General features: G+C 39.7%; 1 protein-coding gene across 3 annotated transcripts; it reads left to right on the top strand.

Annotated features, from left to right (window-relative positions):
* The first annotated feature begins 504 nt into the window (after window positions 1–504).
* Window positions 505–16,257, top strand: NUDT4 (nudix hydrolase 4). Of its 3 annotated transcripts, none has more exons than XM_036891274.2 (5): window positions 505–979; window positions 10,067–10,177; window positions 11,397–11,441; window positions 13,117–13,201; window positions 13,498–16,257. In XM_036891274.2, the coding sequence occupies exons 1-5, from the start codon at window positions 881–883 to the stop codon at window positions 13,698–13,700; spliced, it is 543 nt and encodes a 180-aa protein (XP_036747169.1). In that variant the 5' UTR covers window positions 505–880; the 3' UTR covers window positions 13,701–16,257. The 3 variants fall into 3 exon arrangements, with proteins under 3 accessions (XP_036747169.1, XP_036747168.1, XP_036747170.1); XM_036891273.2 differs by having other exon boundaries at window positions 13,114–13,201; XM_036891275.2 differs by lacking the exon at window positions 11,397–11,441.
* The last annotated feature ends 95 nt before the right edge of the window (window positions 16,258–16,352 follow it).

Raw genomic sequence — 16,352 nt, 5'->3', positions numbered from 1 at the left:
AACGTCTTCACCTTTCCAGGCCTTCACTCTCCTCTCTGCGCACTCCACGGGCCAGCTCGGGACGTGTCTTCACAGCCACTGCGGAGACTGCAATCGCTGTGAGGCACCCCCGGCATTTCCTGCCAGGGGGCAACTCTGCTGCGGTCAGGTGCAGCGAGAGCCCCCCTCACCGAAAGGGTGTTTAGGTCGCGTGGGGAAAGTCGCATACTGGTCAACAAGGAGAGAGCGGGGGCCTGCCTCTTCCCATTCAAAGGCCCATTGGCGGGGTTCCTCCAGCCGGCGCTGGGCTCGGCCCCCGCCCCCCGGCCGCCCGCGCCTCCGGCGGCCGAGGCCCCGCCCCGCCTCCCCGCCTTCCCTCCCGCGCCGCAGCCGTCAGGCACGCAGGCGCCATGGAGCGCGCGGGGCGGGGCGCAGGGGGCGGGGCGCAGGGGCGGGGCGGGGCGGCCCCTCTTAAATAGGGCGGAGGGGGCGGTGCGGAGCCGCCTCGCCGCTGCTGCCTAGTGGGCGCGAGTTCATACAACTGTGTCCTCGTGGCGCGATCCTCGAGCCTCGAGCCTCTTTCCCCCGCGGTGGCGGCGGCGGCGGCGGCGGCGGCGGCAGCGGCAGCAGGGAGCGGAGGCGAGCGGGCAGCGGGCTCCATGGAGAGCGGAGGGCGCCGGGCCACAGGCGGCGCTTCCTCCCCGGCACCCGGACTCCAGTGACCGGAGCACGCGCCCTGCCCCGCGTCCGAGCGGCCCCCGGCTCCGGGACTGACCGACCTCGCCACCTCGCCTCGCGCCCGGACCCGCCCGCGCCCGCGCCCCCACTCCCCGGCGGGGTGGCGGCGGCCGGGCCCCCGCGGCGGCGGCCGGAGCAGCAGCGGCCGCGAGAGCCCGCCTCTATGATGAAGTTCAAGCCCAACCAGACGCGGACCTATGACCGCGAGGGCTTCAAGAAGCGGGCGGCGTGCCTGTGCTTCCGGAGCGAGCAGGAGGACGAGGTGAGGGGGGCCCGGCGCAGCCCGCGGGGCGGGGTCCTTGCCCTCGCCGGACCCTTGTCCGGCCGCAGGGCTTGGGGGTTAGCCCCCTTCCTCCCTTACCCCCTTCCTTCCTTCCTGTCGCTGGGCTGATGGAGACAAAGGGGCTCGTCCAGCCCTGCGTTCTCCCCTGGGCCGTCGTGAGGACGGGAGACCGAGACGCCTCCTGGCCCCCGGGAAGGTCCGGGTCGTACAGGTCGCGCCTATCGGGAGTCACCATCTTAACATGCGAATTGAGCGTAAAGCCACAGAAACCTTGAGTGCTAACGGGGTGGAAATGGCGTGAGTGTTGCAGCCCAAGCCCTTCTGCCTTTACATTTTCCTTCCGTGTTACAGCAGTTTGCGGTTTAGGATTAAATCTAGGCATGTTTGTGGAATAGCCAGAACAGTCCTCGTGCTCTAAAACAAAAACCTATGCGATCCAGTTCTGTCAATTCCACTTTTAAGTGGATCCTTTAACTCAAAAGCACTTGGAATAATTATATCTGATTTTTCTTGATTTAAAAAAAAAAAGGTCTCTTTTAAAAAGTTTTCTGACTGCAGAAAGATGGTTAGTGAAAAATGTAGAAAAGCACCAGAAAAGGGAGAAGATGGAATAGAGCTAGGCAAGGTTGCCATTTTCAGACAGTAATCTGTCAGCATATTTACTTATCAAAGCTGCTTTGCTGTGTTTGATGTGACATCTGGACAGGAGCAGTCCTTGTTGTAAGAGCAAGCAGTCAATCTGTAATTTATCCATCTGCATTGAGTTGATAGTGGGGCCCTTGAGGTTTGCGTGGAGAGCAGTTTTTACTTGTTATATTTAATTTAAAAATAGCTAACTTTTAGATGTAATGCAAACTTAAGGCAGTAAGTTGATTGGTAGCTGATGAAAATCTTTTAGCACTGCCATTCCTAAAATGATTAGACAAGGAAAAAATTAACATTGTGAGGTCTGCTTCCATAGCCAACCGTGTCCAATAAAATAACAGGCTAAAGCTGGAGACGAAAATTTAATAGCTTCTTTACTGCCAGTCCCTGTAGTTAGAATGAGTAGGACATAGTGCACACTCAATGATTTAGTTCTTATTATGCTAACAAAAATCAAAGTGCTTCAAAATGGTGCTCTTCAAATTCTTCTTTTGCTTTTGTTTTTGTTTTTGTTTTTTTTTAAAGAAACCAGGCCCTTTAGTGCTAATAAATGCTCAGTTGGGAGCCTTTAAGTTTAAACCTGAATTCTGAAGTTGTCAGAGCAAATTGGTCTGTGTCGGTTGAGCTGGAACTATTTAGGATAGCTAGAAAGTAGGAGGGAAAGGTTTTCAACGTTTACAAAGTAACAGAGTCAACAAGCATTGAGTGCATTCTATTTTAAAAAAGATTAGAAGGTCCTTGAGGGAAGGGGCCACCTTAGGACAAAGTACACTGAATATAAAAGACTGACTGCCAAAACTGATCAAGATAATCTGGTCAAGGATCTAGTCTGATTTGCTCACCGTTATATAATCATAATCTTAAATGTTGAGTGCTTAAAATGTATGGAGCACTGTCTGAAGACCTTTAAGTTTGCTCTTTTAATCCTTTTAGTGCTGGTTTATAGGTGAGAAGACAGTTATAGAGGGTAAGTTCGTTGCCCAAATGACATAATTAGGAAGTGGTAGAGTCGAATTCAGGATTCAGTGCCTGCTCCTGATGCTGGGCTCTTGGCACAGGGCCAGCCCATAGCAATTGGGTGCACACTATTTGCTGAATGAGTGGGATTTTTGAAGCTGAGCTTGGAAGATTTTCTGAAAGCGGTGACTTTGAAGTCTTGCCATAACATGAACTTGGAATTCAGGCTTTGTAAAAACCTAAGTTCCCAGGGGAAAATACGGGAAATGGGAGGAAATTGAAATGATCTGTATTATATGAATGGTAATGCAAAGTCTGAGGAGAGCTTCATAAATTACTTTAGCAGATAAATCAGTTATTTTTGTGCTTGAAAATTGTTTCTGCTGTAATAAATGCTAAGTTCCTAGTCTGTAGTTGAGTCAGGACACTAGTGCCATTGGATAAAATGAAATATAACGAGCAAGATTTGGAGAATTTATTAGAGAAATAGGTCATGTAAAACTTTGCTCATCTGACAACCTGTAGGTTGAGAAACCAAGTGAATTAGTTTGTTAGAGAAAATTCTGCCAGGAAAGCTCTGGAATCCTCTAAGATGCACAGCCACTTTAGGCTTATAAGGATAGGCTATAAACCAGCCTGAACCCAACTTTTTAGCTAATAGGCAAGAAATGTTTTCCCCTAGGACACCTCTAGATCCTGGTTGGGAGATTTAAATTTATGCTTTAAGTATAAATTGAAATAGTAATTGTTGTTTGACTCCAAAAAACTATGCACTGTTCCCATCTGGTTCTCCCTGTACTGAAGGAGTCTCAGTGGCCCTTAAATACATTAGAACATGTTACTGTAGGAGAGAACATTGTTCTAAGAACAGTCTTTATTCTTTTGGGAGTGGCTTTATATTTTTTCCCATTCTATCTTTCTCTATCCTGTGTGGTAAATAATAAGCATTAGCATTTACATAGGAAGAAATTGGGCAGCAGAGTTAACTTGTCCAAAGGTCACAGAAGCTGGCAGATGTTTTTGATCCCAGGTCCTTCATTTCTAAATCTCATGTTCATTTGATCCTCTCTACAGCTAGTCATTTCTGTGGGGAACCATTCAGGTTCAGCAGATAAGTGTCCCATCCAGTAGCCAGGATACTGTGCCTGTACAGTGAAATCAGAGGACAGTACATTCAAAAAAGGTAATGAAAACCAGATTCCATTGAACATATTTGCATATATGATTGAAACGGGTGCAAAGATGAAAAGCATCAGCTCCTAAGGAACATACTCTGTAGCAGGTTAGAAAAGCCACTGATGGGAAGGGAAGGGAAGGGAACGGTGCCATCAGGTGCTCCAGGTGATGAGGCAATGTGAGTCATTAGGAGTTGGATTTCCGTGAGTGGAAAAGGAAGGACCAAGCATCACAAATAGAGCAAGACATGGGACTGTGGTCTGGTGGGGCTGCAGCACAGGATAGCATAGACAAAGTAATGGTTGAAAAGCACAGAGCACTTTAAATGTAAGGCTAAGAAGTTGCTAGGCGAAAAAGGAATTATTTTTGTTTTGAACAAGGAGCATTTAGATTTTAGATGTATTCAAGCTTGAGAATGTCATGGCAGCAAAATAGGATAGAATGTGCTACGGGGAGAAATAGAAGTGGCTTGATCCTGAGAGGAATCGGGCACAGTTGTGTCTGAGAAACATTGGCAAAAATAGTCTCCAGAACTGACCCCTGCTCTTCCATTTGGACTTACTACTGTAATGAGCTTTGAAGCTCCCTGACCAGGGGCTGCATTCTACAGGTAATGTGCTAAATGCTAAATGTATATTCCTGGAATCTCTGAGTTTACAAAATCATGCACTAAAGCTGACATGTGGTGAGAAAAGTAGTCTCAAAACCTATGGAGCTTTAATAAACAAAAACATCTAAATAAGAAATATTAGTAGTTAAATCTCTGCTGGCATTTTTGCTCTTAGAATCAACAGGCAGTCCACCTTTCTCAGGTATATGCTCTGGGTGTTGTACTTCCTCAGGTATTTATTTAAGTCCTTGAAGATACTTGCTTCAGATGGAGACCACTTAATCAAAATTAAGTAACTATCCAAAAGTAGCCTTTTCTAAACACAGGGAAATGTCCTTGTGCCTCCAGCTCTCCCAGACCTAAAGGTTTCTTAGGCCACTCACCAGCCCCTTCCTTCAAGGGAAGACATTTCTATAGAATTTTTATCTGTTTAATCTTAAGGACCTGGAATACCTCCCAGGCTTTCTCTAATTGTGTGAAAGCTTTACCCCATCACTTCAAAACAATGACATGCTTGGAGAAAAGTCATGATCAACCCAACTTCCTTTACCATTGTTGGAATGCACCTATCAATCCCATATACAGTCCCGACTCATGATGGTTCAACTTAATTTTACAATGGTGTGAAAGTAATATATGTGAAAGTTGTACTTCAGATTTTTAATTTTGATCTCTTCCTGGGTTAGCCATATGCAGTACAATACTCTGACGCAGTTAGGAAGGTAAATGACCAATACATGAACAACCGTTCTACACCCATTCAACCTCTGTTTTTTAGTTTCCATAACAGTGTTCAGTGTACTACATGAGATACTCAACACTGTATTATAAAATAGGCTTTGTGTTAGATGATCTTATCTAACTGTAGGGTAATAGAAGTGTTCTGAGCATGTTTAAGGTAGACTAAGCTAAGCTATGATTGGTAGGTTATGAGTATTAAATGCATTTTTGACTTAGGATATTTTCAATTTAAGGTTTATCATGATACTATTCCATCAAAAGTTGAGGAAAATTGGTAATATAATTGGGTTAAACACATTTTTTACAAAATGAGCTGTTATTTCTTCTCCTAACTATGCCTCTGTAGTTCAAAAAAGCAGCACTAATTTGCTTAATAGCAGTAGGTAGCTGGTTAGTAGACGCAGTAGCCATTGTTATGACTCACAATCTTTTTAAAACTTATGTGTGCATTGTGCATAGTGGGTATTCCTGATACATACACTGCTGGACTTGTTAGCCTGTGAAATAGTTAATGATGGTAGAGGTAGTTTTAACCATTCATGCTATCCTGGTTCATGATATGGATAGTGTGAAAGAAAAACCCCAAAACAATTTCTAAATAGCTACACTTGTCAAAATAAAACTTCATTCTTAGGTTTAGGGATCACTTGAGAGGATCTCTGGATAGCTTCATCTTTTCTGGGAAAGATGTAGTAATTTGTAGTAATGAGTCATTTCAGAGGAACATGACCAAAAACAGTTTTATAAGGGTAACAGCTGAAACACAAAGTGCAACTGGGGGCCACTTGGTGTACCAGATTAAGAATCCCACGTACCTCAAGCCTCTGGTGGCAAACCTGCATTGCATAGACGTTGAGCAGCATTTTTTAGTTTACGTGCTCTTTCTTACACATCCCCAGTGAGGAGGACTTGGGTGGTGTAGGATATAGAATTTGTATTGTAGATCATTCCAATCCAAAGGCAAATCTTTGTCTGGAAAGACTCAGGGCTGGTTCCAAACGGACCACTACCACTACACTGTTGCTATTCCACATGCTTGAAACATTAGGTATCTAAGAGAAAGACAAGTGTGAGAAATGACTTCTCAACAGTGATCTGTCTTATTGTCACTCATGTGATAGACTGTCATCTTGTTGCATACACAAATCTAATATACCTAGAAAAGTAGTTGAAAAGGAATTTAAAACTTACAAAATGATCATGTGTGGATGCTCTGTCAGCTGTTGGTGCATTGTCTCACTGAATTTTTATAGCCTGTCTTTTCTACTTAAGTAAAACCATTTTTAGATTATGTTAGCATGCTAAAGCTGTATTACAGATCTGGTAGATTGGGGGATATTATTGAAATATTTAAATGACTGTGTGTGGGGGGAGTGGGAGGGAGGTGGTAATTAAATAATATGCTTTGTGATGTGGTTCTACAGGTTTAGATTCCAGTGTGTAGGAGGGGTTCTAATTGTCTATCTCTGCTTACGCTATTCAGATTCATTTCTTCTACCCTGGCACACTTGTGCCATAGTTCTATTAACTCTTGTCTGTGGAGTTTATCCCTCAGTTCTTGCTCTTTCTTAACCACCATTCTTCCCCTTATTTCCCCCCACCCCAGTCTGGCCTTGATCTCATTTGAACTCCAAGTGAAGTACTCAAGATGAGTAGGCAAGTACTTAATGAAACACACTAGTCTTCAAATCTGTGCTATCACCAAAGGCTGATGATCACATCTCTTAGGCTAATAGTTCAGATCCTGATCATTTCCATGCCACAAGTATTACTTATTTAAATTGATCATTTTTTGGAAAGATACAGTTGATGTTAATGGTTTGATCAAATTTAGTCATTTTGGAATGTCAAGAGACTCTTGTATAGTAAGTTCTTGGTTTCAGCTAAATTATTTGTCCAAAACACAAATCTCTTCACAAGGCTGTCTAAAAAAGTAATTTATGAAGAGAGATACTGAACCTTGCAGGGATTCCATGTCACTGACTTTGGGGAAGAAGTTTAGTCATATGTTAATATGTCCTGTGGATAAATAATTTGGTTTTAAATCAGAAGCTTTACTGAGTTTTTTTTACATTACTGACCATATGTAATTTAGTTCTTAAAAACTATCTTGGACAAATGGGAGCATAATAGTTTTTGACAGAGATAACGTGGTACTGAATTTCATTTTTTCAGGACTCAAACATTATGAATATTGGTGGTTTTGAAATACCCTATTTAAAAAAATGAGAATGTACTTTTCTGGTGCCCAGCCACCTGAACTATCCTGTCCCATTATGAAGGTAATCAAGGAAGTTGCTTAGAGAGCATTGAATTGTGTAGTAAGAATTTCATCCAGGCAATAGAAGCTGTGTTATCCTGAAACCACACCTGGTAACCAGGAAGAGATCTCCAGCTCTCCGGTTAAGACCAGTAATTACTGTTTACTTTTCCCTTAGGCAAGATACAGTGCTTTTGCACTTTTAAACATTTCTGTTTTAACTTAAAAACTTAATTTTTTTAATCTGTCTTGATATAGGGCCAAAGCCTTTAAATATCATATATCCTTGGATAAGCCCTCTTTTGAATAAAATACAATGGTGAAATCTGATTTGCAGTTTCACTTTGTTTAAAGTGAACTTAGATTCCTGCAGGCCTTTTCTCGACTTTATTTCCTTTTTCTAGTCTTTAATAGTAATTATCCATGTTTAATTTGATATAACTCATCTTTAATGAATCTTTGTAGTCTTTTATAATTCCTTTCTGCTCTCATTTCATCATTAACTCAGTAATGAAAAAACCAATACAACTAATAATCTGGGGATCAAACCTAATTTTTGGTCAGCTGATTAAACTCAGAGGGAAAGCAGAAAAACTAGTAATGGCCAACAGTGAGTGCTGGCCAAGGTCAAATATACTTAATACTTGTCAACACAACAATCCTACAAAGTAGTTGCTTTTTACAGAGGAAAATGGGTGCACTGAAAGGTAGATTATTAGTCCATCATTGGGTGTGTCAAGGAATGAAACACATCTTTGTCATCATCTGTACTGTTGAAAACCTGTTTTCCAGTTCTTGGTGGACTTGCTTATTCTCGCTTTTTAGTTCCTAATTTTGATATAAGTAGGCACTATTTGCTAATACTTAAAAAAAAATAAATCAATTTAAGGCTGTCTTATATTTCATATCACCAAACTTGGCAGTGTTTGGACTTCATGGCACCCTCCACATCAGCCACTAGTATTTTAGCTAAGGTTTTGTCAACCATTGTGTTGATTTACAGTGCTTTCTCTGGATTTGCTAGTGGGAGCAATAGTCCCATCCAGACCAACAACAAGAGAAATCATGCTGAGACCCCCATGAGCATTAATTGATCACTGTTCTGTGGTGATGGTGCATGCACAGGCAAAGGTGTGCCTCTTTTTTTCAAACCAAGAGATTTATGTGCCTGAATAAGGGTTTCCTTCTATTCCAACTCAATGTTTTAGAGGTTTGAGGAAAAGATGGGCATTGCTGAACTACTTACTGTCAGTCTGGAACTTTCCAGTTGGGGAATATTGAGCCCTGGCAGCTTCCTCAAGTAGGATATGAATTCTGTGCTGGCTATGAACTCTGAAGGGCCAGCAGTTCCTCTGGCAATAGGGAGGGAGCTGGGCAGATAGAACTGCTGGCATGCACAGCAAAAACACAGTAGACATTGGAGATTAAACTTTGCTCTAAATTGATTAATTTATCTAGTAAGGACTGTTTGCGTTTACTTGAAGGCAGTATACTAAGATAATTTTGGAAGCATTTTTGTTCCAGTTGGTTAAGACACCTATTACCTTCATAATTGTCACTCGGTTATTTATCAGAGCCTTTTTTTTTTTTTTTAACTTGGGTGAATTTCAACCAAACCTAGCCCACAGATTTTCACTTATAAGATGAATATGGAATAATTGTTCATTGTTTCAGGTACTATTAAATACTGGACCTCTAGGATGCTTTTTGATAATACAGTATAGTTTGTTTTTTAAAAGTGTGCACATTTCAGGCTTAATGCTGTGTTTGATCCAGGTCTGCAGACTTTTCCAGTAAAGGGCCAGATAATATTTTAGGCCTTGTGGGCCATGCAGTCTCTGTCCCAGCAACCAGGTCTACTGTTGTAGCACAAAAGCAGCCATAATAGTTACCATGTAAAAAGTGAATGACTGTGACTGGATTCTCATAAAATTTTATTTATGAACACTGCAACTTGAATTTCATACAATTAAAAAATATAAAAACCACTTTTAGCTCACATACTGCACAAAAACAGGCAGTGAATCATTGCTTGCTAACCTCTTCTAGATCATAAATTATACCTGCCAGTTATCAACATGGAGTGGCTTTTGCTCATTTATATATATATATGCTTGGAATATAAAGGGTGCCTCTCTCCTCTTAATTGTGAGTGTAAAAATAAGCTGTCTTACGTGCCAAGCATTAGCTTTACATGAATCCCCCTATACTTTCTCACAGCATCTGTTATCTTCTAAGTATCCTTACATTTTATAGGTGAAGGAACAGGGTGACCTGCCTTAGGACACATACCCTTAAATTTGGAGGAATAAGAAGATTCTGTAACTAAAGAATAACATGTGACCACAAACCTCAGTGCATACTGTGCTGGGGCTAGTAAACCAATTCTCTGCTTTTATCTTTTGTTAATATCCAAGAAGTTGGAAAGCTTTACTAACTTAATCTGGTAACTGACATGACTTCATTAGATATAGAATGATTTAGTGATGAGATATGTTGTTGAATTCTGAATTCAGAAAGATGTGTTTACAGAGGCTGACAACTGCCTCTTGTTGTACAATGTACTCAATAATTTCAGTGAAATTTTAAGATGGGTTAGCCTGGTAAAGGTTTGGGAATGTTGCTTGTATCTAGTGCTTCCCAGGCTGGGAGTACTCATTGGTGGCTGGCCTTACAGGTGCTGTTGGTGAGTAGCAGTCGGTACCCAGACCAGTGGATTGTCCCAGGAGGAGGAATGGAGCCAGAGGAAGAGCCTGGCGGCGCTGCTGTGAGGGAGGTTTATGAAGAGGTGAGATAACTAGTAGCTTGTTTCCTTGCACAGACACACACACACACACACACTGTATTTTGGGATTTTTACAGGACAGTGTTCTGTGTGAGGTTCACAAACAAGGCACTTTGCTACATACACTGAAGGAGAAGATAAGACAGGTCACATGGGTGCTTTTTTTGTTGTCTTTCATTCAACATTTTTAACATGTGCTATGCTAGTGTTTTGATAAGCAGATAACCTTCTGCCTAGTAAAACAGAGCTAAAATCAATGTGGAGGTCCCCCCAGAATTGTAAAACATGCAGTTATATAAAACAGTAAGTCTGATCAGTGATCTATACATAACATGATGGCCTTGCCCCAGAGTAGAGTTAGTACTGCACGGAGACATTAATCATGTGCTATAATTCTTTTCCAAACAAGTAAGAAGCAAATTATTTACATTTCACTACTTTTATCTTAAAGTTCAATAAAATGTGCATACACAAGAACAAAAGTACACACAGCTTGCCTGTCTTTACAGTTGATGTTAGAACTTGGCAAAATGGCACAGGTTTAATGCTGTAAATAGTTATTGAAAAGCAGTTAGAATGTAAGTGGGAAGTGAATGCTAAAGCTCTCATTGGGTCTTGGTATGTAGCTGGAAAAGTTTCACAGAGCTAGGTCTTGAAGGATGAGCAGCTTCCTGGGGGAAGAACACATTCTAATAGAGGAGGCGCCAGTGTGTTGGTTGGCAGTGTGGATTTGAATGAGGTACACACTGAAGTTCCAGCCAGTCTATTAATTAATGGGTGAAAGTAATGAGGACTGTGCAACAGAAGGGTAGCATATAGAAAGAATTACACCTCCCGAGCCACATGGAAAAAAGGAGAAAGGCCCTTAAGAAAGAAGATTATTTACTTTATCAGCTCATATAGAAAACTCTGCTTTTTCATTCATGAAGTTTGTCCCAAATGGTAGAAAGTCTAAGTTTTGGTCATTTCTTGCCAATTCTTTGAAATTAAGTGACAATAAATCTGATCAATCAGAAGTGGCATGTGGTACCAATCAAACTGCTTTATAGCAAACCTTATGTCGTGAATCTTGCCACAGCCCAAAAAAAACTTCACAGAAGCAGGCTTGGTATGGGAAGCCCTATTATGTTTAGATCTAAAAATTGAAATAGCCAGAAAATAACTTTCATATAAATTTTGTTATGAAAAGATCAAAGTTTTACATTTCCTCTTTTTTTAATAGGCTGGAGTCAAGGGAAAATTAGGCAGACTCCTGGGCATATTTGAGGTGAGTTATAGAAGTAATCCTTGCCTTGCTGATTAAAGAATTAAAAATTCCTTTTTAATCATCCATATAATCTGGCAACAGCCTGAACTAGACATTTCTCTAAAACCATCAGTTTCTCGCCTTGCTGATTAAAATATTAAAAATTCCTTTCTAACCATCCACATAATCTGGCAACAGCCTTAACTAGACATTTCTCAAAAACTGTGAATAGGGATGTAAGTCTATAAGCAGTAAGAGGAAGGGAAGTAAAGGTAGTTAACTTTCATCTATCATCAATGTTACACAGCTTTATTGTCGTATCAGTTGCTTTATATGATAATACAGTGGAGCTGATAAAAGATCTACTCTTGGGTTCACTGTGTTGTTTAAGTATAGACTTTTTAGGAGGCACAATATCCTCAATATTACCTAAGGGCTTAGGTCTCTTGTGCTTATTGTCTGGAAATGTACCCTTTGCCTTCAGCACCCAACATTAAATGATACAAAGAATGACTTTATCCTTAGAGAACTGATACAAAGGAAGTTACAAAACTTAGGTACACAAAATAGATGCTAAAAGGATAGAATTCTCCTTTACATAATCTGTTATTACTAAAGGCAGAATGGAATTTGTGGGTGGAAATTGGGAAGTGACAGGTATTATATGGAAGTAGGGGAAAAAGAGAACCAGGTCATGAGGCCCAAGCTATTTTCAAATATATTTTCAGCCAAAATACAGACCCAGGTGTACCAGACACATTGTGACTTCTTAGGTTACTATTTAAGGGTTCTTTTGGTTGAACCATATAAATTTTATTTTTAAAGACTTATTACAGGAATTCAGAAAAATTATGATTGGACAGCACTTGGTGGAATTGACTCCCAGAATACAGTAATTGTTCTAAAGGTATTCAAACTTTTCTAGAATTAAGCACTTGCTTTACTCAGTTGAATAGCACCATCTCCTGGTTAAACTGAAAACCATTGAGGGTTTTCTGTAGTTCAGAGTAGCCACAGTACAAATAGCACAATTGTCAATAATGCTGACAGGATTTTTGAAGAAAACTCACATTATAAATCTTATATAACATAGGAAGGTAATAGTACTGCTTTACAAATAGTATTTAAATGTCATGGTATACCATTACTGTATTTTTTCAAAAACGTTTAATGGGCTCCTGTAGATTAAAATGCTTTGCTCTTTTTTCCCACTTGCTCAGTTTATTAGTTCTGATCAGGAACTATGTTATCCCTAGGGTCTTCAGACTGGGAATGTAGTTTCTTGCCACATATTTATCTTAACATCTTATAACACTTTGGATATGGAGTTTGCTAGAAAAGAATTTTTTTTTTTTTTGAGAGGGCATCTCTCATATTTATTGAGCAAATGGTTGTTAACAACAATAAAATTCTGTATAGGGGACTCAATGCACAATCATTAATCAACCCCAAGCCTAATTCTCAACAGTCTCCAATCTTCTGAAGAAGCATAACGAACAAGTTCTTACATGGTGAACAGTGCAAGGGCGGTCATATCACAGAAACTTTCGGTTTTGATCACGCATCATGAACTATAAACAATCAAGTCAGATATGATTATTCATTTGATTTTTATACTTGATTTATATGTGAATCCCACATTTCTCCCTTATTATTATTATTATTATAAAATGCTTTGCTTTTTATATTCAAGCAGAATCAAGACCGAAAGCATAGAACTTATGTTTATGTTCTTACTGTCACCGAAATATTAGAAGATTGGGAAGATTCTGTTAATATAGGTAAGTTCCCTTTCCTTTTGCTATCTGGTTCATCTTAATTAAAATACTACATACTTAAAAGCAGTTTACACCTTAAATTATTTTTGGTTATCTTTTTTTAGAGGAGATATACACACACACACACACACACACACACACATATATTGAATTATCTCAACATTTCCCCCCAACGTATTTTTGTCTAAGCTATTCCCAAAAAAACAATCATTTGTGGGGGAGGAGTGAGGGGCATTGTTATGGCTTACCTTTTATAATTGACTTTAGTGTATAGTAACCAAAGTCTTACTGTTTTCTAGGAAGGAAGAGAGAGTGGTTCAAAGTAGAAGATGCCATCAAAGTTCTCCAGTGTCACAAGCCTGTACATGCAGAATATCTGGAAAAACTAAAGCTGGGCTGTTCTCCAGCCAATGGAAATTCCACAGTCCCTTCCCTTCCAGATACCACCACCTTGTTTGTAACTGCTGCACAGACCTCTGGGTTGCCATCTAGTGTAAGATAGAGAGAATTGGGAGGACCTCTCACCATGTGCAATTTCATGGGGAGAGATTTCTCTATTTTCCTTGGCAAACATCTGAATGACGCTTGCAAACTGTCTGAATTTGCCATGCAGGGTTTTCAAACAATTTGCATGTTCTTCAGATGCTTTCAAATCTTTTTTTCTTTTTTAAGTGTAAAATATTTTAATAAGCCAAAGCCATGTAGAATTTTTTTTAGATGCCTTAACTGTGCTCCTCACCCCTTCTGTGTTATTTTGTCATTTTTCTCCCACAGCATTTTTTGGTGTGTTTTTTTTTTTTTGTCCATTTGATGCCAGTCTATAGTTTTTCTTGTATCAACTTGTGGGCAGATTTCCCCCCCCCAACCCCAAATTGTTTTCTCATTCACAGCATGTGTTGTGGGAATTTACAAAAATCTTGATATTAAGTCTATTGATCTGAAAACTTGCTTCATAGGATCACAATTTTAATTCATAAATTCCAGATTTAGGCTATTTCTGTATGGCCCAATAGCTATTTTGACAGAGGACTTCTTTGCTATTTTCAGGATTTGTCAACATATGTCTCAATTTTCACAACTGGTATGTCACTAGCTACCCAAGCTGGCCAGTTCCCCTATAACTTAAGTCCTTTAACACAAAGTTTAACTCTTTATGAGGTGGTGATTTTTAAGGAAGTGTATTGTATGCAAAATGCAGGTAGTAACATCTTACCATGAAAAACTGTATTCATGGGATTTAAGTGAGCATGCTCAGTTTCAGTTGCCAATTCCCTTCATCCATAATCTCGCTTCACACAGAATACTTGAGAACCATAATTCCCTCAATGAAAATACATTTTCAGTTTTTGAATTTAGCAACACCTCTTCACTAACTTTTTGGTTTACCAGTAACCACAGAATTGGAGTCTAACCTCAAATGCCAGCCAGTCACTACATTAAAATTGAATAAAGTGGCCTTCTTCCTGTTCAGCTGTTACATAGATTGTTGGGGCACCTTAGAATGTCTCATCATTTATAAGTTGTCAATAGGTACTATTTATAAGAAACTTTTGGGGCACTGGAACATACCTGGACTAAGAATTATTTTGTCTTATTCTTAAAACTCACTTAAAATCAAGAATTCCATTTAAACACACCTTGTCTGAAACTCCTGTACTTTGCCCAATCAAGTCAGAAATGAGGTGGGAGGAAAAGCAAGATGTGGCTGGGTGGGGAATGAGTGAAACGTCATCTTGTGTGTAGACACTAGACTTGTAAATATTGTAACCGGTGAGTATAAAGTAGAAAAATAAGTAGTTATACATTTGTTCTACAGATTGTCAACCTTTGAAAAATATAATGCTGCTAAAAATATAGTGCTGTTACATTTAAGGAAAATTGGTGCCAGTTTTGAAAATGAGATCTTATACCGTAAATGCAGCTGAACTACTTAGTTCACAAATTAATGCTGTCAAAGGAAGGGGTAAAATTTTTAAAAACTTAACCAATGACATTTCACTCTAAATTATGTAATGTGATCAAACATGATTATCCAGAATTTTTGTATTTTTCTTTGTACAGAGTTTATGTATTCCAGGCTGTTTTTTTTTTTAAGGAAACATTTTAAATCCCACAGATTGACACTTTCTATCAATCTTGGACTAAAATTTTTCTCAGTAATCTCCATACAATTTCTTTAAATTATATACTTAACATACAGAGAAACTGGATTTTTGTATATAAGACTGCATCCACCTGAAATGCTGTCAGAAGTATGGGGGTGGTGGGGGGTTATCTTGTACATGGTATTAGAGGTAATAATGCATGAACTTATTTTATATAAAGTCTTGAACTATGTATCTGACATGTAAAATATGTACAGTATTAATATCAGCCATCTCCTGAAAGTGAGCCTAGAAAATGTCATGATTTTCTTTGATGGTCAGAAACATTTGGACTAAGTAGTGCCACCAGGGTCAGGATTTTCTTCAGTGCCATTTAGCAAACCAACTGTCTTCAGTCTATGCAACTAGCAAAAACTCGTGTAATGCGACAGAATACTTCATGGTTGTCACACATTAAATTTCACACAAGCAGGTCTTCATTATTTTGGAACCCAGTCTAGCAATTAGAAGAAAGGTCCTAAGCAGATTTCTTTAAGAGAGAAAGCCTCCATCTTCAGTCTTTACAGCTCAATCTAACAAATAGTGTCTACTATCTCTTGTGCACTCTTGTGCTTTCTGTGGAGTAGTTGGATAAAATTGGGCAGCTAACTTTTGTCCCATGTGCCTCCTAAAATAAAGATAACTAGTTTGTAAATTGACTTGCAGATGCAACACAGCACTATCCTGCATGTTCGGTGGTTTTGTTTTGTTTGTGAACAAGTAAAAATTTCCAACCAGGCAAGTGCCATTCAATTTTCTGTCGATCACACAATTGTATAAAGCAGCAAAACTGAAGGGAGGGATGATTGTTGTATACACTTAAATTGCTTCGCATGGTCTTGTTTGACATAATTGGTGTAAGAATCTTGACATTTTTTTATATTTGAAACATCAAATAAAAATGGAAACAAATTATCTTGTTTTATTTTTTTAAACATAACTGACCACCACTTTGTCCAAGTGAAAACTTGTCTGGCATTCCACAGTAACAATTTCCCTGTTTTCTCATT

This window comes from Manis pentadactyla, chromosome 10 (assembly GCF_030020395.1).
Source record: "Manis pentadactyla isolate mManPen7 chromosome 10, mManPen7.hap1, whole genome shotgun sequence".
Classification (NCBI taxonomy): Eukaryota; Metazoa; Chordata; class Mammalia; order Pholidota; family Manidae; genus Manis; species Manis pentadactyla.
The sequence above is the reverse complement of the archived record's forward strand: the minus strand, read 5'-3'. Positions and strand labels throughout refer to the sequence as shown.